Raw genomic sequence first — 23,177 nt, forward strand, 5'->3', positions numbered from 1 at the left:
CGTTTCTCCTCCTTCAGCCATTGAGTGTTAAAAACCAAACCTAGGTAAAAATAAAAATCTACACCAAGCAAAACGCTAAAAATGTCATGTCAATGTCATAACTTCTTACATATCTTTCAACTTGAACTTACTACTAATACTGACTTCTGATCAGTGTTGCCAACTCCTCAGTAAGGAATGTAGCTATTGGCTGTCCTAGAAGTCGCTAAATGACGTCGTTGCTTAATTTGTATCATTGTAAAAAGTGAGTTAAAAAAACACCCTAAATATGTTTAGAACTACAAATGAACTTTCTTCTGTTGATTCTTGGTGGGTTTTTTTTTTATTTTGGCATTAAAATAGGCCATCACTTCTTATGGACCCCGGTGTTAATCCCCGTCATAACGGGGGCATTGTCAGTCGTTATAAACAGGAGTTTCTCTTTTTTATCAGACAATTACATTTACATCCCGCTCTGTAAGCCAGGGTGGGATCAGAGTGGGTCTGCTCTCTGCTCTGACTGCTGCAGGGTCTGCTGCGAGACTGACCGCCTACGAGTGCTTTGGGACAGTGGAGGAACTCACGGCAGAACGATGGAGTCTCCGAAACACCTGAAAAGTCTCCAATAACACCAGAAAAAGTTGCAAGAGTTGTCGCTAGTAGCTTTTGAAAAAAAAAGTCGCCAAGAGGATTTGGAAAGTCGCCAGATTTAGCGGGAAAGTCGCCAAGTTGGCAACACTGCTTCTGATAGCTGCTTTAGCGTCAAAACAGTTTAATATTAATAATTAATTAATATTATTAACAGTTTAATAATAATTTTGTGATTCTGTTTAGTCCAGCAGAGAAGGCCTTGCTGGCCATGACGGTCCACCACTGCCCATTTGTCCGGAAGTGTTCATTCATGAAAAGAGATTTTAGTCCTGCTTTCAGAGACCCATTAAGGAAAGTATCATTTTAACAGCTCAGCCGTGGAATTTTCTACAGCAAATAACGAGTACTTTTAATGCCGTGTCACCTGAGGGTTGTTGTGTCACTGAAATAAGGAAGAAATGGATCGTATGAAAATTGCTTAAAATTGCCATCTATGACTGCATCAGGAGGGGTGCTGTGAAGTCTCCATCAGGGAAATGGATAAAAGAATATGTGCCATAATAGGTGATGTTGCACCGTCAGGCATTTCAACGGATGATGTTCCCCATGACAAGTGATGACAAGTGACGTATTGGGATGATGCATGTGGAGAACCATTCATCTGTCTCTGCCAATATAGGAACACTGTCTAAAGACACGCTCTCTTTCAAGAGCCTGACGTGCTGCAGCATCCAGAAGAAGTAAATTAGCTATGACGTGCCTCGTTACACTTCTAAGAGACAAACTAACCTCAAATTAGTGCACACTTTTAGTTGTTCTGCAGTGTGAGATATTCATATTGATATTGTAGCCAATGTTATATTATATATTTTTTTTTTTTTATTGAAAGACAAGAGACAATATTAGACAATACATAGACATAACAACAAGAGGATGACAAGAACAGTGGGATAAAAGCTAGCAAACATCCTATAGTCATTGTGTGAGAATGTCCTTGAGCCTTTTGAGATGGAAGGGAAAAAAATTAATAATAATTAAAAAAACAACTAACCAAAAAAGTATGTGTCACGTTTGCAGAAACATAGTGAGGGATGACCAGGTGGAATGGTGTTCTGTTGTATTGTATATGATGGACGAGGTTAGATTTTCCATTGAAATATACTCTATCATGAAGTTTCTCCAGTGTGCGATGTGTGTATTATTCCTTGATTTCCAGTTCATGAGGATAGTTTTCTTGGCGATAGTTGGGGCCACAAGGAGTAATTTGCGATTTTGTTTTACTCAGATGTATTGTGCAATGTGCACAGATATCTGACGTGAATCCCATTTTAAACATTTTTTGCCCGGTGTAAAAACTTGTCCATGCATTTATCTTCAGCAGACTGGACTACTGTAACAGTGTGTTTACAGGTCTCTGTAAAAAGTCTGTCAGAAAGCTGCAGCTGATTCAGAACGCTGCAGCTCGAGTCCTCACTAAGACCAGGAGGGTGGATCACATCACCCCAGTTCTGATGTCTTTGCACTGGCTTCCTGTCCAACAAAGAATTGACTTTAAAATCCTGCTGTTGGTTTATAAAGCACTGAATGGTTTAGGGCCAAAATACATCTCTGATCTGCTGCTACCTTATGAACCATCCCGACCCCTTAGGTCGTCTGGGACCGGTCTACTTTCTGTTCCCAGAGTCAGAACTAAACATGGAGAAGCAGCGTTCAGTTTTTCTGCTCCACATATCTGGAACAAAGTCCCAGAAAGCTGCAGGTCTGCTGAGACCCTCAGCTCATTTAAAGCAAGATTGAAGACTTTTCTGTTTGCTGCTGCCTTTAATTGAACCACATTCAATTCATATATTAATCAATTTCCTGCATTTCTGCATTTTACTACTGTATTTTATTTCTTACACTGTTCTTAATTGCTGTTAAATCTCCTTTTCTTTTGCCTTATGTTTTGATGCTTTTAATGGTTTTAAAAGGACTGCACAATACATCGCCATTTCCTCCGGGACAGAGTTCGTGCAAGGCGTACACTATAAAACGCAGATCGGCAGAGATCTTTTCCAGACGTGGTTTGTGTGCAAGTAATTGCAGAATTGCGGCAGTGTATGGTTGATTGCGTGCAGCGTAATGTCTCAGGGAGACATCGATTCAAATTTAGAAAGTGCACAATATGTCACCATTTCCTCCGGGGCCGAGTTCGTGCAAGGCGTACACTAAACAACGCAGATCGGCAGAGATCTTTTCCAGACGTGGTTTGTGTGCAAGTAATTGCAGAATTGCGGCAGTGTATGGTTGATTGCGTGCAGCGTAATGTCTCAGGGAGACATCGATGATTGTTTCAATGTATGTTTTAAATCTCCTTTACTTTTGCTTTTAATGGTTTCATGTGAAGCACTTTGAATTACCTTGTTGTTGAAATGTGCTGTACAAATAAACTTGCCTTGCCTTACATATTTTTGAGATTCACTTTTTTGAAGAGGGGATATTAATTAATTCTGAGGTTGAGGGGGTAGTTCTAGGTTAGTGGCCTTAATGTTAACTTTGGATTGAACGGATGATTTGAGTTGCAGATATTCCAAAAATGTATTGCTCCTGATGCCGTACTTCTGAACCAAGTGAGGGAATGAAACCATGCTGTTATAATTGAAGATGTGTTTCAGATGCCTTTAGCGGACCATGTGTGGAGATTAAGAGGTGTCTTGTGACTTAGAAAATCAGAATTGTTCCATATGGGAGTAACATTTGAAGGTGCAAAAGTGATGTTAGTGATTTTGTGGAATTTCCACCAGGCTGTCAGAGTTTCTGCTGTTGTTAGTATATTGAAACAAGGATGGCGTTTGATGGATTGGCTTACAAATGGTAGGTCAGAAATCTGAATGTCCTTACAAACTGTCTGTTCTATATCTAACCATGTGTTGTCTGATTGGTTGGGGTGGATCCATTTAAGAATGTACTGAAGTTTATTTACCAGTGAGTAGTGAAAAAAATGTGGAGCTTCAAGTCCTTGTGTTTTTGGTTGTTGTAGAGTGGCCAGTTTAATTCTTGGTGTTTTATTTTTCCAGTAGAATTGAGTGATGATTGAGTCAAGAGATTTGAACCAGGAGTTGGTGGGTTGAGACGGTATCATTGTGAAGAGGTAATTTATTTTTGGAAGTATTGTCATTTTAACTGTAGCTATTCTGCCCATGAGTGATAATGGTAGGATCATCCAGCGGAGGAGGTCGTCATTTATTCTTTTAAGTAATGGAGTGAAGTTGAGTGTGAACAGCTCTGACAGCCTGGGGGAAATATGGATTCCCAAATACGTGATGGCACCTGTGCAAAAAGGGATAGGTGGTATATGGGCTGCCCCATCCCAACTGTTACTATCTAATGGAAGGATGGATGATTTACTCCAGTTAATGGAGTAGTCGGAGATATTAGAGAATGATTCCATGACTTTAATAGTTTCCTGTAGTGATGAGTAGGGGTTTTGTAGGAAGAGCAATAGATCATCTGCATAGAGACTGATCTTGTGATGGGTGTTGAGTGTTTGAATTCCTTTTCTGTAGATGTTCTGGTTCAATGAAACTGGTGAAAAGTGAGGGAGAGAGTGGGCATCCTTGCCTAGTCCCCCTGTGCAGAGTGAAGCTTTGTGAGGTTTGTCCATTAGTGATAACAGTGGCTTAAGGTGAAGTTTACAGAATTTTAACCAAGTTAATAAAAGATTAGGGGCGACTGTGGCTAAGTGGATAGCAGGGCTGTCTTTCAATCAGAGGGTCGGCGGTTCAATCCCCGGCTCCGGCTCTGCTAGTTGCGTGTCAATGTGTCCTTGAGCAAGACACTCTACCCCAAATTGCTAGAAATTCGATAGACTCTGAATTGTAAGTCGCTTTGGATAAAAGCGTCTACGCCAAATGACTGTAATGTAATGATTCCCCAAAGCCAAATCTCTGTAACATGCTTGTGAGATATGTCCAGTTTACTCTGTCAAAGGCTTTTTCTGCATCCAAGGAGGCTATGATGGTACCAGTTTGTTGTAATGATGAGTAATTGATTAAATTAAACAGTCTGCATGTGTTAGTGGATGAATGTCTACCTTTTGATAAAGCCGGTTTGATCTGGATGAATTATGGATGGAGTGACTTTATCTAATCTGTGAGTTAGTGCCTTAGTGATGATTTTAATATCTACATTGAGAAGAGAAATGGGACGGTAACTAGAAGGAAGAGTTGGATCTTTGTTTGGTTTGAGGAGTGATATACTGGCTGCGTTCATGTTGGCTGGAAATTGCAAATTTTGTTTTATTTCAGTTATCATTTTGTTAAAGAGTGGAGCTAGAATGAACCAGAAGTGTTTATAGAACTCAGCTGGGAAGCCATCGGGACCTGGTGCTTTGTTATTGGGCATCAGATTGAGGGCAGTAAAAAGTTTGTCCTGTGTTAATGGTGAGTCAAGTATGTTGATTTGTTCTTTGTTAAGCTGTGGTAAATCAATGCTGTTGAGAAATGAATTGATGTCGTCTTGATTTGGGTTATTTTTAGATGAATATAGATTGGCATAAAAACTTCTGAAGAGTTTATTTATTTCATCGGGTGAATTTGTGGGCTTCCCTGCAGAGTCCTTGATGATTGAGATCATTGTTTTTTCTTTATTTCATTTAATTTGCCAAATATTTGTCTTGTCTGTGTATGAGGAATTGAGTTTTCTTATTTATAATTTAATTTATTTGGAATTTGTACTTTCTGAATTCGTTCTGGGTTTCCGTTGTTGGGTTACTTGCATTAATGGTTTCGAGTCGGTTGATTTGTTGTTCCAGTTCAGCTTCTTGTTGTTTTTCTTTCTTTTTTTTGTCAACGGAGAATGAGATGATTATTCCTCTTAAAACTGCTTTCCATGTTTCCCACAGAAGGGTTGGTGATGACTCTGGGGAATCATTTATTTCTAAGAAGGACGCCCACTCTTTTTTAATAAGACTGTCAAACTGAGGGTCTTTGAGAAGAGATGTATTGAACCGCCATCTAGTGATAGGTTTATGTAGGGCAACTCTGTTCCAAATAAATGTTACGGGAGCATGGTCGCTAATAATGATAGGATGGATTTTCGCATCTGAAATATTAGATATGATTGAATTGCTGTTGAGGAAGAAGTCAATGCGTGAGTTAGTGGTGAACTGGTGAGAAGAATGAGTATTCTCTTGAGTTTGGGTGCTGTAATCGCCAAATATCGCCAAGACCAAAATCACTCATGAACTGTTTTATCATGTCTGTGGATTGCCAGGATTTTTAGATCTGTCTACTGATTGGTCGATAACTGTGTTGAAATCACCTCCTATTATGACTGGGCAGTTACAAATGTTTGAGAATGATGAAAAACAATTACGAAAAAAGGATGGGTCATCAGAGTTTGGGCCATAAACATTACAGAGTGTGACTGGACTATTGTTGATAGATATGTTTATAATGATAAAACGGCCTTCAGGATCGGTGATGGTGGAGTTATGGACAAAAGAAACTTTTTTGTTACTTAAAATACATACCCCTCTTTGTTTTGTGTTATAGTGAGCCGAGAATGAGTGAGTGAATTGTGGTGATTTAAATTTGTTGTGGTTTGATTCTGAGAGGTGTGTTTCTTGTATCTGCTTGTGTAACAGAGTTAAAAATGTATATTATTCTGTTGAGTATGTGTGAATTCTTATCTTTATGAGCTATTTTTATTTAGCATTTTATTTTGTTAATGCTTCCTGTGGAAGCGGCATCTCGCCTCTTTTGTACCTCCAAAGCCCCCGTAGTCCCGACTTCCCCTCACAGTGGTGTTTCGTACTGATGAGGGTAAGTTGTGTGGAATAATATCGTTGTGTAGGGGACGACCGAATTCACGGGGCCCCTTTAAGGAAAGGGGCGTAACCCTGGTGACAGAGGGGGTTAAAGGGTGGCAGGAAGTGAATGTGTTTTATGTTTTGTATGGATGGAAATAAACGGCCACAAGGTGCAGCCAAAGGGAATACTCTCCTCCTTGTTTGTTTCCATGCACCTACAGTTGCACTGTTTTGCTGTTTTCTTCGGGAATGTAACTGTTTACGTTATGTACTTTAGTAACTGCTAAGGCGATGCCCTTATGAAGCTGTTACGTGCCGTTTTGACTGTGGAAAATATAAGTTTACTGGCTGTTTCAGTTAGCCTTTTTGGCGCCATTTACTTTTACGTCAGGCTGCCCTGTCATAACGTAACGACGCAGATACTTTGATGTTCCTTTGTGTGAATTCTGTTTTGCATGTTTAGGAGCGGATGTATAAAGAGAGTGAGACCAGGAAGAAACTAATGTGGTTTATGTTGTCTTCTGCAGGTATGTATTTTCCTTTGTTTAATGTTATAATTTTCGCGGGTTCTGTTAATCATTCCACCTCATGTCGTCTCCTTCAATGCCATTCCAAGTCTGTTACACTTGCAGTTTAGCCAGATGATTCAAAACTTTTATTTTTTTTGAGAACCAATTCCACGGATATTCCAGGTTAAAAATGATAACCACCCAGCTCACCTGTTACCGTGAAAAATCAGTCAAAGAATTCATGTCCAAACAACTCAATGTCAGGATCCCTGTCTGACCCATTGTGTGTTTACCTCTGTTTACCCCCCCCCCCAATCTCCTCTCCTCATGTGTCTGTCATTCCCCTGTTTGTTTTTGTTATGCCATGTGCTTGGTTTTTTCTCGGACCTGCCTCCAGACTCCTCCCACTGCTACCGCCCTGATGGATGCCAGCTGCGGACAATCTGGCTCGTTACCCGGCAGCATATCAGCCCTGGTCTTGCAGGCCTGGGTTGTCAGTCTGTATTGTCTTCTGCCTCGGTAGCGTCCGCCGTTTCGTGAGTTGAACCCCATGGTATCTTCCTGTGCTAATCTCTCTCCTCTCTGCTACGGGTGTAGAGTACTGGGCGATCTACGAACTCTCCGGTGTCGAGCCACGGGACATCACACCGTCGATCTGTCAACCCTCCGGTGTCGAGCCACGGGACATCACACCGTCGAGCTACCAGCCCTCCGGTGTCGAGCCACGGGACTCACACCAGCAACCCACCTGCCCTCCGGTGTCGGACCACGGGCTCCACACCTGCACGCACAGTCTAAAATAAACCTGTTTCATCGGACTCTGTCTCCTGTGGTCTGCTTTTGGGTCCTACCCGTGAACTCCCGTGACACTCAAACTACCCGCAGAGACCGTCAACAACATCACATTCCACCGCGTACACCGTCTGGGACCGAGGAACAACAATAACCGACCACGGCCAATCATCGCTAAGTTTGAACACTACAAACAAAAAGATCAGGTCAGACAACAAGGCAGGCAGCTCAAAGGAACGGACTACGGACTCAATGATCAACATCCAAAAGAAATCATGCAACGACGCAAAGTTTTGTTTCCAATCCGTAAACGCATGATGAAAGAAGGAAAGAAAGCAATAATATCACTGGACAAACTATATAGTTTGTCCAGTGATATTATTGCTTTCTTTCCTTCTTAAACACATGATGAAAGAGATAAAAAAAAGTGAATTATATAATATATAAAAGTACAATGTAAGAGCTGCAACAGCTGGTTCCAAAATGATGCCCTCGCATGACCTCTCTGTACTAAAGCCTCTTATTCTTCACATTATCCCAGCCGAACGTTATTCTAGGACTACTGATCGGTTGTGCTATGATTTGGGAGAGTTTTTAGGCTGCCAGCTGCATTATTTCAAAAACATAATATCAATAAAAGTCCCTTTTTTTTCAGGCGAACCTGAATATTTTCAATTTGAGCAATATCTTAATATCTAATAATTTGTGTAATATCTTCATGTGCTATATTAACCAGCAACATATACACAATATTTACCCATCTGAACAATCTCACAAGTATTATCTGAATTATAGCATCAAAAATGACTTAAAATAGACCTTGTAGTTACAGAATTGTGGTCTCTTTAGTATGGGTATGCCATTTTCGAGCAGAGGCCTAAAAATAGGGCTAGAGTGTAAGAGGATATTATTAACTTAAGAACCACTGTACGAGTGGTTCTTGCATAATGCTGCGTTCACACCAAACGCGGCGCGAATTATTCGCGCGAGTAGATTACAGATAAAGTCTATGCAAAGACACGATGAGACTGGCGCGGCGCGAATTTGCGATGGCGAGATAGGCGTGGATTTGCAGTGTTTCAACTCACGGCAAATTTCAACTCACGCCAAATGCGTGAGTTGAAATTTTTCAACTTCGGTGAAATATTCGTGTGACGCTGTGGCGCGATAGCCTATCAGCGTTGAGTTGCTCCCCCTGTCATCACTGACTTCCTGCCGTTGTTGAATCAGGAAATAAATACTGTAGCCGTCTGTGTTCACCCAGAGCGCTACGATACCTCATATCAACAGAGACTTGAGACTTAAGCAGAATCTTCTTCTGCTTATTGGAGCTTGTTAAATAACTGACTGATGCATTACCGCCACCAGGTGGTGGGAAGCTATATTGTTACTGAGCGTCTCATGGATAACAGTAATATCTCTGGTGTCTTCAATTGATAACCTATGCGGTCCCACGGCCCTCGCGGCCCACAGCTGCAAAACTGAAAGTTTTTCGCGGCCCTCTAGGTGGCACCCCATGGTTAAGAATCACTGCCATATGGTACAAACAATGAATAGACGCTGCCGCATTTACGTCTACATGACATTATTCTGATTGTTGGTGGAGCTGCTACAATGTTAGCATAGCCTAGCACCGATCCATCCGAGCTCCATTGAGAAGACAAGTATAAATCGGCATCATTACATAGTTATTTCGGAGTCCCTTTTTGTCGGTTTATTGCCATTAAATCACAGCTAGATCAGTTTATTATGTGTTCCTACAGGTGTAGTAAACAGCGACATGTGGCTTTCTAGACACAGTGAATACAGCTCGATAAAATCCACGGAGCTCCTCTGAACAATATTATGAACCAGACATGACGTTTAGTTTCCCGGGATATCTGTGACTTTCACAACACGTAGTAAGCAGAAATAGAGGTTATTTTTTCCATGGTTAATGGTGGACAGTTGAACGGCTTTCAGGGCGATAAGCCCCGCCCCCTCCGGTGCAATTCGCGAGACCGGTGGCGCGTTGAATTCGCGCCGCGTTTGGTGTGAACACGGCATAAGGCCATGTACCGAGATTTATCTAATATCTGGTGAGTAGAGTCACAACATTAAATTGTATTATTTTGCAGCATGATGAGCTCTGTTATTTCTGTGTTGCACCTGATGTGAGTAGGCGGTAGCACACCTGGGCACTCGGTGTAGTCTGCCTACCCACTAGTGGCCTCAACTTAGATCCCAGTTTTGTTTAGTTTATGTTTGACAGGACATTAAAAAATATTAAGTGTAGTGTTAAGCCTTTAGAGCTTTTAGAAAGTAAGATCATAATAAGGAATTGCTTTTATTACCTTATTGGTTGAAGTAAAAAAAATTTGATTCCTTAAATAAAACCGTTGGTTCATTTTACAAAACATTTGTCACAAATCTGTGTGCCTCATCAATTTTTATATTATATATTTAAGGTTCATATGTCCGTAATCCTTGGGGTGCAATTCCCCAGGTGGAGTTGCCCCTGCCACATATGCACTTTGTATTGTTTACAACTTACAGAACAACTGAGTTGTGTGTGTATATACATATCTATATATAGACATATCGGTGTTTTCATACAATATCAATCAAAAGACCAATTTTTTTTACTAGTATACATAAGTCCTATTCTATTTACCTTTGTCCAGATTTGTTGTCCTTGCTCCTAGCTGTGTCTATTTCTGTGTAAGAACATCAGGGAGCTGTCAAATTGAACTGTCCTTATATGTGCACACAATCCTGGCCAATAACGGTGACTCTGATTCTGACCTTGTAGTTTGACCATATCCATCTCCGGCATTTGCTCCAAAAGCTCTCCGCTCTCGAATTTGCTGCCCAGGAGAGATGTTTCGATGAAGAAACCCAACTCTGTGAAACCAGCCTCGTGAGGGCTCACCTCGAACCATTTTCCTGAGAGACAGAAAGTCTGTTTACACTTGCAAGTCAGTAGCACCTTTCACATTGAGATTCTGTAATACAGCCGTGAAGAAGATCCGCCCTCACGCCGACTTTGCTTTTTCACGAAGTGAATGGTCCAACAGTCCCGGTTTCAACAGGCTGTGTGAAAAGGGCTAATAACTCACTAAGGTCCTGTCAAAAATAGTTGAGATCCCAGGGAAGCTGCTTTAAATGAGGGAATACATGTTCGGTATGTAAATTAGGCTAAAGGGACATAGAGCGTATAATTATAGTTATACGGATGAAATCTAATTATCATTTTAAAGCTAGCGTGTATTACATAACAAATGTAAAGTGATTTTAACAAATGTAAACCTGATGATAATAATAATAATGTGTATCTGGGTATAGTGCAGTCTGGGTGTAGAAAGTACGGAGAAAGAGGAAGTAAGCAGGGTGTTTGCTTCAAGGGATGGGGAAATAACGGTGGTTGAGAAGAAAAGACACAAAGCACAATAACGATTAAGGATGAGATCAATAATCATTTTATAAGCAAATATGTACTAAGTAAAGTGATTAACAACTGTAACTGTGATTATGATAACTAATCTGTGTTAGAAATGTGTGAGTGTAGGAAAATGGGAAGTACAACAGATGTTGAACACCCAGATACGCGCAGCGCTTGATTAAGTAAGCGCCCAGACAGGGAAGTTGGGGTGATTTCCTCATGCACACACACAAAAGTTAGGTACTTTTCGAAGCACATGCACCAAATCAATGATGTCATGTTAATCATGGGCTGAGGGAGGACATGTTGGGGGGGGAGAGATGGGAGAGGCAGCCCAAAAGTGTTATAAAAGAAGTAACTTGCAAACAGCAAGACGGGATTTCTACACGAGCCGTCCAGACGCTCCGAGAAGAAGATACGGACGATCGCAACTGAAGTATTCGAGGACTTCGTCTCTGTTCAACGGAAAGAAGACCGCCGTTCGTGGACAAAGATTGAAAGACGGAGAATCACCTCTCCCCCCTGCTTGACTTTAACAACTGGACAACGGATGGACACAGCCGCCTTAAAGACTTTGTACTGACCCTGAAGGATCGCTGAACGAACTCCGCTGTAAGAGCAGGAGGACCGAGGGTCCGGCCGGACCTTCGCTCCTAACAACTCCAAAATAACTTTCTTATCGGACCTTTGAAATCCAGCTCCAACCGAGCCGTCTCGGCATCCGAAACTAATGAGTATAATCTAAGAAGAAAATTAAAGTAACGAATCAAGTGTAGTAACATTTTATGTGAGCTGTAGCTTAACCCTTGCTAACTAACTAACTATAACCTGCAATAAATATCTAATCTGCATGTAAAGTAAAATTCTCAAGTGCATTTATTTGCTTAAAGTAGTAAATGTTCCTCGTGGCAGTAAAAGGTTAAATCTATTATATGTCTAACAACTGAGTTCTGTAAGGTTATCCTAGAGATCGAATCCACTTAACAATCCCTTACGGTTTTAGAAGTAATCCTAGCCGTTAAAACCTAACCTGGCAATTTACCAAGAGCACGGATCCATAAGAGGGAAGCTGCCATAACTGACGCGACTGGTAGGAGCGCCCGGGGCCAGGGTGGCCTCTCGGCCGAGTGCGCTCAGACCGGAGGAAGCAGGGTAGACGTCGGGAGTAACGGCAGTTAGCAGAGCCAGGCGAGTTCCCTCGCAAGAACACCAGCTCGACAATCTTTAAATAGAGAGCTGAGTCAGTAAGTAGCCCCGTATCGGGCCAGAGAACCCCAGGATCTAACAGTCCTAATGTGACCCGTGCATATGAATGTGTACCTTCTATAGGACCATATGAGAAGCAGTGCTTCTCTATGGCACCGTAGATGGGGTAAGGGTTGGTGACATTTCTGCTGGCCTCATCTGAAAGATGCCGTAGGTCCATCTGATGAAACACAATGTTTTTAAGGACTACCTTCACAACTGAGTGTGATGCGCTTTAAAATGGGACATATGAGTAAAAGTGTGCGTGTTTGCCCTGGTACCTGTTTCATGATCCCAGCAGAGGTCAAGACCCCCCAGATATCAGTGAGAGAGAAGTGATCCTCATTTGCCCTCTCACCCAACCAGGCCATAGCTGCCTCCAGCTCAACCCCAGGACCTGACAGCCTGGACACTACTGTGTCAATGCTGCCGCTCCACTGTGGGTCACTGTAGATGGAGGACATGGACCTATCAGAGGAGACAAGTACATTGGTCAAAATGAATTGTCATGGGGAAAAAATTTTAGCTTTTTTTCTGTATTGAACCATTGCATTAACTAAGCTCTTATTTTATCAGTCCAAAGCAAAACCAGGTAGAGAAGCAAACATTATTAATGGATGTAAAACTCAACCCCTGGCTAAATTTCATGTGGCCATCCTCTCTATGCTATAGAACCAAGAGCAGCCATGTTTACGATCATGTTTTGTGTGTGAATGCTTTTATTTGCATCTCTTTTGCCCTTTGAAGGGCAATCAACTGGCTTTAGTCGGCCTTCCTGCCCTGGCTGGTTACTACTTGCACACATGAACCGATGCTTCAAAAAGGTTCTCTTTGCAGTCTGGCAGGCTACACAACACGCCTACTTTACTGAACGACACGCCCACATTGCTACACAAAATGCACCCTGAGATAACTTATCGGATTCAAATGCTTATTTTAGCCCAAATCATGTTTTCAACCTAATCAAGTCGTTTTTGTGCCTCAACCTAACAAAGTACTTTTGCATAAAACTAACTAAACTGACCTTTTCGAGGAGCAGTTTCCAAACTATATTATTGGTTGTGTTAATGGAAATGCAGTGCTTGATAACTAGTTAAGTCGTAGCATACAAACTGCTTCCTAATTGATCAATTTGCGTGAGTGTAGCATAGTTGAAAAGGTTCAGGTTAAATCCCGCTAAATGGGAAAACTATGCCACCTGCTGTTGTAAATTTGTACCTGCACTGAATAATACACGCAATGGACTATGGGTAATCCTCAAAGCAACGGAGGATTCGCTTACTAGGTAAAGTGTCTGTGGACAATACAATGTTTTAACTAACTTTAAAAGTACATAACAGTTGAGCTGGCTTTATTTGTTTGGATATTATTTGTCTGACATTATATTCATCATGTTTTCTTTAAATTAACTGTATGACTTTTATGTGTTTTATTGCCAGTAGAAATGTCTCCGGTATAGCTAGCTAACACTAACGTGATGCCGTCTTTCTAGACAGAGCATATGCTGTTGTCCACAAATGATGACCATTCTACTGTTGTCCTTTGTCATAAATGCAGATGTGGAATAAGCCTGCTGTTACCACAAGCCTGACCAGCTTCATAAGATTAATTTAGCCAGGAGACATCTCACAGTAAGTGAGTCTTGAGTATTGCATGTCATACTCTTCTCTACTCGAGTCACCTCTGTTGTTCACTGAAATGCTGTAAAATAGATCTCTGAATTTAATCCAATTGTTTGTTCTGTTTTGTGTGTTGGTCTGTCAATCTGTTCAGTTCTCATTCATACACAAATGTGTGTTTAAGTGTGAATATTGTTACCATGTTGACCCAGAAACTCCTCCCAGGTAGAGCAAACTGTCCAACAGACCTTCCTTTTCCATCTGATAGAGGGAACCCACCAGACCCACAGCTGCCCTCTGACCCCCACCTGATCCCAACAGAGTGATGTGGGGAACCGAATCCTTGTTGGAAACAAAGGAGAGCTGGTTAATTTGATAGCTGCTAAGCCAATGCATTGTAAAGTCAATTATAAGATGATGTCCGATTTTACAAACTCCATTGTAAGGGTTATTTATGAAGTTATTCGTAGTTGGTTGTATTAGCTCTGCATTCTTTTAGACATGCATTGAAACAATAGAATGTATTGATGCACTCTTATGTGAGCTGTTTTAACTTTTTTCTCTCTGCTGTCTGTCAGACTAAAACCTTATTAAAATAATATGGCTGGGGTGCCCTATGGCTTAGGGTGTAAAAAGCCAACCATGAACGTTTTTGTGACAGTTTAATTCCCTATTTTATTTTGAGTCTGCAGCTGGTTGATGAAGCCATGGGGGATGGAGTCAAGACTGTCCAATTGTCTTTCAAAACGACAGTAGAACTCGTTCAGCTTGTTTGCCAGGCATAGGTCATTCATGGAGGGGGGGGGGGGGCTTTAGGCTTGTAGTTGGTCTGAGACCTCTCCAGACAGAAGCAGAGTCACTTGCTGAGAGCTGGTGTTGCAGTTTCTCAGAATATAGTCGGTTAGCGTCTCTCACCACCTTACTAAACCTGTATTTTGCCTCTTTATACATCTCCTTGTCCCCACTACAGGTATACAGAGCTTTAGTTTCTGCCTCTATGCAGGAATCAGATGGACCATGACGTCGTCAGAGAGACCCAGTGCAGCCCGAGGGACGGCGTGATAGGCCCTGCTGATTGTGGTGTAACAGTGATCTAGAATGTTCTCCTCCCTGGTTGAGCATTTAATAAACTGTCTGTATTTGGGGAGTTCATGGCTGAGGTTTTCTTTTTTAAAGTCACCGAGGACAATAACTAAAGAGTCCGTGTTGGTCCACTCGACACACATTATCTGGTCTGCGAACGCACGCTGTGGCTCCTGCACGTTGGCCTGGGGCGGAATGTAAACACCGACCAGTATGAATGAAGCGAACTCACGGGGGAGTGCTGGCCTGTGGAGACGTCGCACAGGAGCGTAACGCCAGTTTTGCCAAACGGGACCTCCTCCAACCGCAGTCCGGTGACTGCCGTCCTCAACTCCTGGACGCCCGGGTCTGTAACTTGATCCTCTGCCATCTTGTTATAGTCCAAGCCTAACTGGACAGCCCCGGTGACAGCCCTGGAGAGACAGTCTGCGACCAGGTTTTCCTTGCCCGCTACATGCTGCAGATCCGTGGTAAACTCTGATATGAAGGAGAGCTGGCGCTGCTGGCGTGCAGACCATGGTTCGGTGCTCTTACTCATGGCAAACGTCAGTGGTTTGTGATCCACAAACGCAGTGAACGGCCGAGCCTCCAGCAGGAACCGGAAATGCCGAATGGCCAGAAAGAGGCCGAGGAGCTCCCGATCGAACGTGCTGTATTTCCGCTCATTAGGCCGCAACTGTCGACTGAAGAAGGCCAACGGTTGCCACGGCCCTTTCACCCACTGCTCGTGCACCGCGCCCACCGCGTAGTCCGAAGCGTCCGTGGTGATGGCAATCGGAGCCTTAGGTGACGGGTGTGCCAGCATTGTTGCGTTTGCCAGAGCTGTTTTCGCATCAACAAACGCAAGTTCCCTCTCTTCAGTCCAATCCACCAGCTGTTTGATGGCCTTGCCTTTCAGGGCTTCATACAGGGACCGCATCACTTGCGCTGCTCGGGGAATAAAGCGATGGTAAAAGTTCACCATGCCTAAAAACTCCTGCAGGGCCCTCACCGTGAGTGGGCGTGTAAAGTTAGTCACTGCCTCCACCTTTGCCGGGAGGGAGAGCGCCCCGTCCTTTGTGATGCGGTGACCCAGAAAGTCAATGGTGGTCAACCCAAACTGGCACTTAGCCAGGTTGATGATCAACCCGTGCTGGCTGAGTCGCTCGAATAGAGTCCGGAGGTGAGACCTGTGCTCCGCTCTTGACGAACTGGCCACCAGGATGTCATCCAGGTAGACGAACAGGAAAGGCAGGTCCCTCAGCACCGTGTCCATTAGACGCTGGAACGTCTGCGCTGCATTTTTTAGGCCAAACGGCATCCTCAAGAACTCAAACAGGCCGAACGGAGTGATCAGCGCAGTCTTGGGAATGTCCAGCGGGTGAACGGGCACTTGATGGTAACCTCGTACCAGGTCCACTTTCGAAAACACCACGCTCTCCGACAAGTGGGTAGAAAAGACTTGGATATGTGGAACCGGATAGCGGTCCGGGATTGTTGCCTCGTTGAGCCGGCGATAATCTCCACACGGGCGCCACCCGCCCCCAGGCTTCGGGGCCATGTGCAGGGGTGAAGCCCATGGACTGTCGGAGCGGCGAATGATGCCCAGGCGCTCCATGTTTTCAAACTCTATCTTGGCGATGGTGAGCTTTGCCAGATCTAGGCGCCGGACCCGGGCATGTACCGGTGGGCCGGTGGTAGAGATGTGATGCTCCACCCCATGCTTGACCGTGGAGGAGGAGAAGGTGGGCTGCGAGAGGTCTGGGAACTCGGCCAGCAGACGCAGAAACTCATCAGCCGCTGCAAGCATGTTAGTCAACCTGGTAGAGCCTGCTCCACTTAGTGTACATGGGTAAGAGCAAAAAGTCACAGCATTTATCAGGCGGCGGCCCTTGACGTCCACCAATAGCCCATAAGCGCATAGGAAATCCGCGCCGAGCAGGGGAATGGCAATTTTGGCAGTCACAAAGTCCCAGCTGAAACGCTGCCCCATAAAACACAGCTCCAGGCACCGTGTCCCAAAAGTCCGTATGGGGGTACTATTCGCGGCTTCCAGCGGGGTGCCCTGCCCGTTCGTCAGCATGTCCACCCGCGATGCAGGCACAACGCTCCTCTGCGCCCCCGTGTCACAGAGAAAGCGTAGCCCGGAAACGTTGTCCCTGATGAACAGCAGCCTGCCTTCCCAACCGACGCCCATGGCAGTCACTGAGTGCCGGCCCTGGCATTTCCCGTCCTGCCGAAACTGCATGGTGAATGGCACTTTGTAGCCCGTGGCCCAAACCTTGCATGGTAATAGCACAGACCGGTAGCTCCCCGCCGTTGGCTCGCTGCTGCTGCTGCTGCGGCGACGATCGTTGTCTTCCCCCGGCCACGCCGTGGCTTGGGCCGGCCTCAACGCAGCCGTGTAGCTTTGTTGGCCCGCCAGAAAAAACTTATCGGCCTCCTCGGCCAACTCACGACAATCGGTAATCCTGGTGTTGGCCAAAGCGGCCCGCACCTGCAGCGGGAGCTGCTGCAGAAAAAGTTCCGTAAACAGAAACTCCGGCTCGTGTTTACCTAGCAGCGCTAACATTTTGTCCATTAGCTCCGACGGCTTGCTGTCGCCGAGGCCATTCAGAGCAAGCAACCGGCGAGCCCGCTCAGAGTCCGAAAGCCCGAAAATGTTCAACAGCCGGTCTTTCAGGGTATTGTACTTATCCCTCTCTGGCGGATTTTCCAGAATGCTCACCACTCTGCCTGCTGTCGAACTGCCGAGAGCCGCCACGACATAATAATATCTTGTCGCGTCCGCTGTAATGTCTCTGAGGGCAAACTGTGCCTCAGTTTGAGCGAACCACACCGCCGCTTGAGTCTCCCAAAACTCCAGCAGTTTCAGCTAAACTGCGTGCGTCGTCATTCTTTCTTCTGGAAACGTCCAAGAGTGTCAGGGTCACCAATGTAGGTGTGTGGAAACAAACAAGGAGTTGAGTATTCCCTTTGGCTGCACCTTGTGGCCGTTTATTTCCATCCATACAAAACATCCAACACATTCACTTCCTGTCACCCTTTAACCCCCTCTGTCACCAGGGTTACGCCCCTTTCCTTAAAGGGGCCCCGTGAATTCGGTCGTCCCCTACAGTATTGTATCGAATTCTGGTATCGTATTGTAAGTATCGGTGTCGTGATACTTATGGCAGGTATCGTATCCAAGTCATCATTTTGGTATCGTGACAACCCCAGTCAGAAGTCCTTATCACTCTCTTTTTAGTTCTGTTGACATAGGGATGTAATGAAAGAGGATAAAACGTGAGACAAAACAGACACAGAGCGAGGAGGCACAAAGGGAGATACAACCTGGACCTGATTGAGGTCTGGATTCATTGGCTGTGCCCCTGGAGTGGGCTGCCTCGTGAGGTAATCTGCAGGCCATGAGAAGGGTAAATAGAGAACACGGACGCGAACCGCCGGTATGAGAAGTGAAATTGGAAGCTGTGAAGAGTTGGAAAAGCCTGGCTTTATTGTCAATCTGGTGGAATGGGATATTTCTCTCCTTGAGGGCACCCCGGAGGCGGGCAACTGTCCAGCAGTGAACTGGCCGCAGTGCGGCTGTGGGTATAGCATCGGGACACTGACCATCTGGAAAAGCGTCTTTCTTGGCTATGGCCTCAAAGTGGATTCGGTGCAGATGATGTGTGGCTGGAACTTCTGGGTGAGGAGGGATGGACGATGTTGTGCCAAGGAGCAATGATGGCAGAACATAGCTGGTTGAGCATGTGACTGATCCAGGTCAGGTGTCCCTCAAAGGTTCAACCTCTCATGAGGATGTCATCCATGAAGATACATTTTCTGCGTGCAAACTTTGATGGTGAGTTTGATGGACATTACCCAAATGGACAGTGGTTCCAGGTGTACTGCAGGTACTGCCAGTTACAGAAGGAGAGGGCCAGCTTGCATTGGTCAGCTGGGTCGACTCTCATGGTCCAGAAACCATTGGTCATGGTCCACCCCACAGCAACTGTCTGCTTGCGTATGACAAGGAAAGGTCAGAGCCAGGATCAGGCTCTGGAATAAGCCTCTTGAGTTACTTTACTTTTTGTCATCCAAAACGGCTTTCCGGGTAAAACATCGTGACAGTATGACGAATCCACATGATTTTTTTGTGTTTCTGGTAAGCGCTGTCTGCTGTACGTGGTGACGTAGTTAAGCATATATCACTCATATGTGCTCAGAAAATCGGCACGTTACTGTCGTCAAAATGTACTTTTATCCCACGTTACATTTCCTACCAACTCTCCCCCTACACCTGTTGTGAATTTAGAATTTTTTATGTGGATTAAAAAAGCGTCTGCTAATAAGTGGTAAATGAGTCCAAAATGTCATCATGCTGACTAGTCAGTCTTTAGAGCCTCAATGTGTATATATATGCGACAGTGGGGTAGTTTATTTATAGCCAAAAGTTAGGATTTTACTTCTACTGATTGCATTCACGCTTCAAAAATTAAAAAAGTGGTTTTAATTTGCAATGATTATCTTGCTGAACAAAACGTGTAAGATTCATACACTTTTGTCTGCCACAGAGCCTATTTTTCGGAATAATCCAAAATCGAATGGAAAAATCTATTGTTTTCTCAAGGGAACTAGTACAATGCTGACTTCCGAGGCTACAAAAATACATCATTCCTGCAGCACCCTCTAGAACAGGGGTATAAGAATGTTACATATCTTACCACTTATAATATCCTTCTAGATCACTCGCCGCAGTACCTGTTACCTAACAACACAGATTTAGCAGTACAGAGAATATTTAGTACTGTCAAAAAGCTAAATCGCATGACTTGAGGATGTACTAGACTACTAGACTACTCTGTCATAAGTGTCTACGGTGCTCAGAGTCATGCAGGAAAAAGATATTGCTGTTGTAAAAATAACGGTCATCACATTATAAACATGCGCAGGAGAACATCTGTGCAAACATGACACATTCCCAAAGAAAAATAACTTTTTTCTTTGATGAAGGAAACACAGGAAAGAGAAAGGGAAAGAGACTAAAATAAATAGTCTTTCTTACTGCAGTACAGTTGATTCCCAGGCTAATAATTGACTCCAGAACTACTTGTTTCCTCTTGTGAACATACTCCTGTTCACCAGTACACAGAGATCTGGACCTACGAATGGGTTTCTGGAAATGATCAAAGTCAGCTGAATTAGACAAAATAAAAAATAATACTCATGAATACTAAGGCACTTTTCAAAACTTCACTTGCAAAAATCAAGATAAAACAATTAATCTTAATAACATCAAATACAATCAGACCACAAAGTACAGATATTGAAATATAATGAAATACTTAACAGTGAATCAATAATAATTCAAGCTGCGAGCAGCATTGACCGGGCCCTCGTAACTTCACACACGTCGAGGGTACTAGCAGGACTCTGGCCGTGCATTTCTGTGACCGTCACACTCTGCGTGCACGAGTGAGATATTTCCTGCATAGACCAGCAGTGTAGCAAGATCATGTTGCCAGGTCTTAAGCCTCAAATGTTTTGAGTGTACCTCCGATACAATCATAAATGTAAGCCGTTAAAGATCATTAAGAAAATGAATGTGTGTGAATGCGCTTCAGTGTTTGTAACATAACAGACTGTCAGTTTACTGGGATGGGGTTCAACTCCCTGCAGTGTCCTGCTGATTGTATTTGGACTTACATGAAAGTTAACTAAACAGTCGTGCCATTTGCTGTTACTTGAACACTTTAATTTAACACTGTTTTCATTTTAAGTTCTTCTGTAACTTTAGACTGTAGTGTGACGCATTCATTGTAACGTTTAACCTGATTGTCATGAAGAAGCTCTGGAAGACAAGTCTTTTTGTCATGGTGTGCCCACAAACCCTTTCAATAAGTTCAGTGTTTGGGCCGCTGTAATTATAGAATCCTGCTTACGTCTGTGGTTGCCAGTAGGTGGCGCTATGACTATGAGTTAATATTGGCATGCAGAAGTCCTAAAGCCATGACAGTCAACAAGCATGTCAAGTTTGGGACAGTTTTGACAAAGTACAGTTGAGTTACAACAGCTTAATGGCGAACCATGTAAAATGGCCGCCACACCAAGTCCATGTTGTTCAATGAAACCTCAAGCTTTTAGTAAGTTTTAATCACAAAGAATTTGGTCAGAACAATCTAAAGACCTAAGTTGATCTGATTAATTCCCTAGGAGGAGTTCGCTAAGGTACAGCACCTGGAAATGGAAAGAAAACACAAGGTATTCACACAAAATTCCAAAATGGTTCACTTCCGGTTGGGTTTTTTTGCATGGACCCCTCAGACCTTTTTTTTAAGTCTCCATCTTATACATCTGCTTACCAAATTTTATACATCTAGGTGAAATATACTGTGAGGACTGCATCGTCGAAATATTGTAGGGGGCGCTATCGAGCCGACTTGCCAATCTGAAGCATTAAAATCACATTAGATAACTACATTCAGGATTTTAAATGTGTGTGACAAGTTTGGTTATGTTTTGAGTATTTTTAGCCCCTCAAAACACATTTGTTTTTCATGGCGAAGAATGCGTCACCACGGCAACGGCTTTTCATGAAACGGCAAGCTTTGAGTAACTTTTCATCACAAAGGTCTTTAGATTGTTCTGACTAAATTTGAAGTTGATTTGATTATTTCCCTAGGAGTTCGTCAAAGTATAGTGCCTAGAAATGGTCAAAAATGAATGGAAAATTCACACAAATTGCAGACTTACAGTATGCTTTAGAGCAGGGGTCCCCAACTGGCGGGCCGCGGTCCAGATCCGGACCCAGCCGCAGTTGCATCTGGACCCAGGATCTCAAACCGATAGATAATTTGGAAATCTACATATTAGAAAGCTAGTTTATACTTTAACTGGCGCAGCTTATTCAGCCGTTACGTACTTGTTCAGCGTAGCAGGAAACACACCGACCAATGATTTGTAAATCACATCAGGTGATGCAGCTCAGCCAATCAAATATGGGTATTCTGACAAGTTTCCTGACTCGAGTGAGATCTACACACGGGGGAGAGACGAGGAAATATATATAGCAGAGCAGGACTATTACGTTGATCCAAGAAGTTATCTCACATGATGTTCTCCAAAAAGAGAAACTTGTTCAGAGAGAACAGAATTTATAAGCAAGAATGAACAGACTCTTATATGTTAATTCTTCCCACAGGCAGTTAAAACCAGCATGTCTCATATGTTCAGAAACTAACTATTGATAAAAGCGGCAAATGAAGCGACGCTACGAGACAAAGCACAACTCTTTTGAACAAACGTACCCACTCACATCTGACATGAAGACCTAAGAATAAACCTAAGAGCCCAATATGATCAGAATCCTAACACATGAATTCACTGTCCAACAATGATGTTACCAGAGAGAATATAGCTGAAACAAGTACACATAAAGTCCATGCTCACTGATTTATCTTGTTAGATGAAAAAAATATAATATTGTGGCTTTTTTGATTGACATCACTTCACACTGAATTAAGTGAATTTAAAGCTGCAGGACAATTCAGTGAAATACATTTTTCTAAAATGAATTACTTTATCTTAAGATGCACATTTTTCAAAAGCTTATTCTTTAATCCAGGCCTTATTGTACTTGAAATGAGAAGAACATTTATTTATGTATTTCTATGTATTATTTATAATCCATCCAGTTAAATTTGAAAACTGAGAATAATAGTTGTTAAAATATAATTGATGTGTACTTTCTTTATTTGATTTGACAGTTGTTGACTACACAGAGACGTTACTACTACTAGACTTCTTGAATATAATTTACATATATATATATATATATATATATATATATTCATATATTTGTGCTGGGCAATGATGAAAATTTTTAATCGCGATTAAACGCTTGAATTTTTTGCGATTAATTGCGATTAATCGCATTGTTATGGCAAAGTTCAATAATGAATTAAAAAGTAGTGTATTGTGCACTTTTATTTTGAAAGTACTGCTATATGAACAAAAGGGCAATAACATTTGGTTTGCAAACACTTATTAAAACAAATAAGGTTATTTTTAACAGCAGTATTCCCTTTACACAGTAGCAGTTCTATCTCTTCACTATCTGTGCTCAGTGTGTGAAAGTTCCACTGCTGTGCAACAAGAATAACATGTTTCAGCATGTTTCAGCTAAA

The 23,177-nt window shown here is 43.1% G+C and overlaps 1 protein-coding gene across 2 annotated transcripts in view; it reads right to left on the minus strand.

Annotated features, from left to right (window-relative positions):
• The window catches only part of LOC306787037 (cytosolic phospholipase A2 gamma-like), a 46,308-nt gene that overhangs the window by 16,243 nt on the left and 6,888 nt on the right, over positions 1-23,177 (minus strand). Inside the window, exons 2-6 of one of the 2 annotated variants that reach the window (XM_079282036.1) lie at positions 20,057-20,167; positions 14,147-14,289; positions 12,610-12,796; positions 12,404-12,509; positions 10,447-10,587 (exon numbers count right to left, since the gene is read on the minus strand). In XM_079282036.1, the coding sequence (XP_079138162.1) occupies positions 10,447-10,587; positions 12,404-12,509; positions 12,610-12,796; positions 14,147-14,289; positions 20,057-20,167 (688 nt within the window). The remainder of the gene's footprint in view (positions 1-10,446; positions 10,588-12,403; positions 12,510-12,609; positions 12,797-14,146; positions 14,290-20,056; positions 20,168-23,177) is intronic. The other variant, XM_079282037.1, reaches the window with a different exon arrangement.

The sequence above is a fragment of the Melanostigma gelatinosum genome, assembly GCF_949748355.1.
Source record: "Melanostigma gelatinosum genome assembly, chromosome: 13".
NCBI classification, from domain to species: Eukaryota; Metazoa; Chordata; class Actinopteri; order Perciformes; family Zoarcidae; genus Melanostigma; species Melanostigma gelatinosum.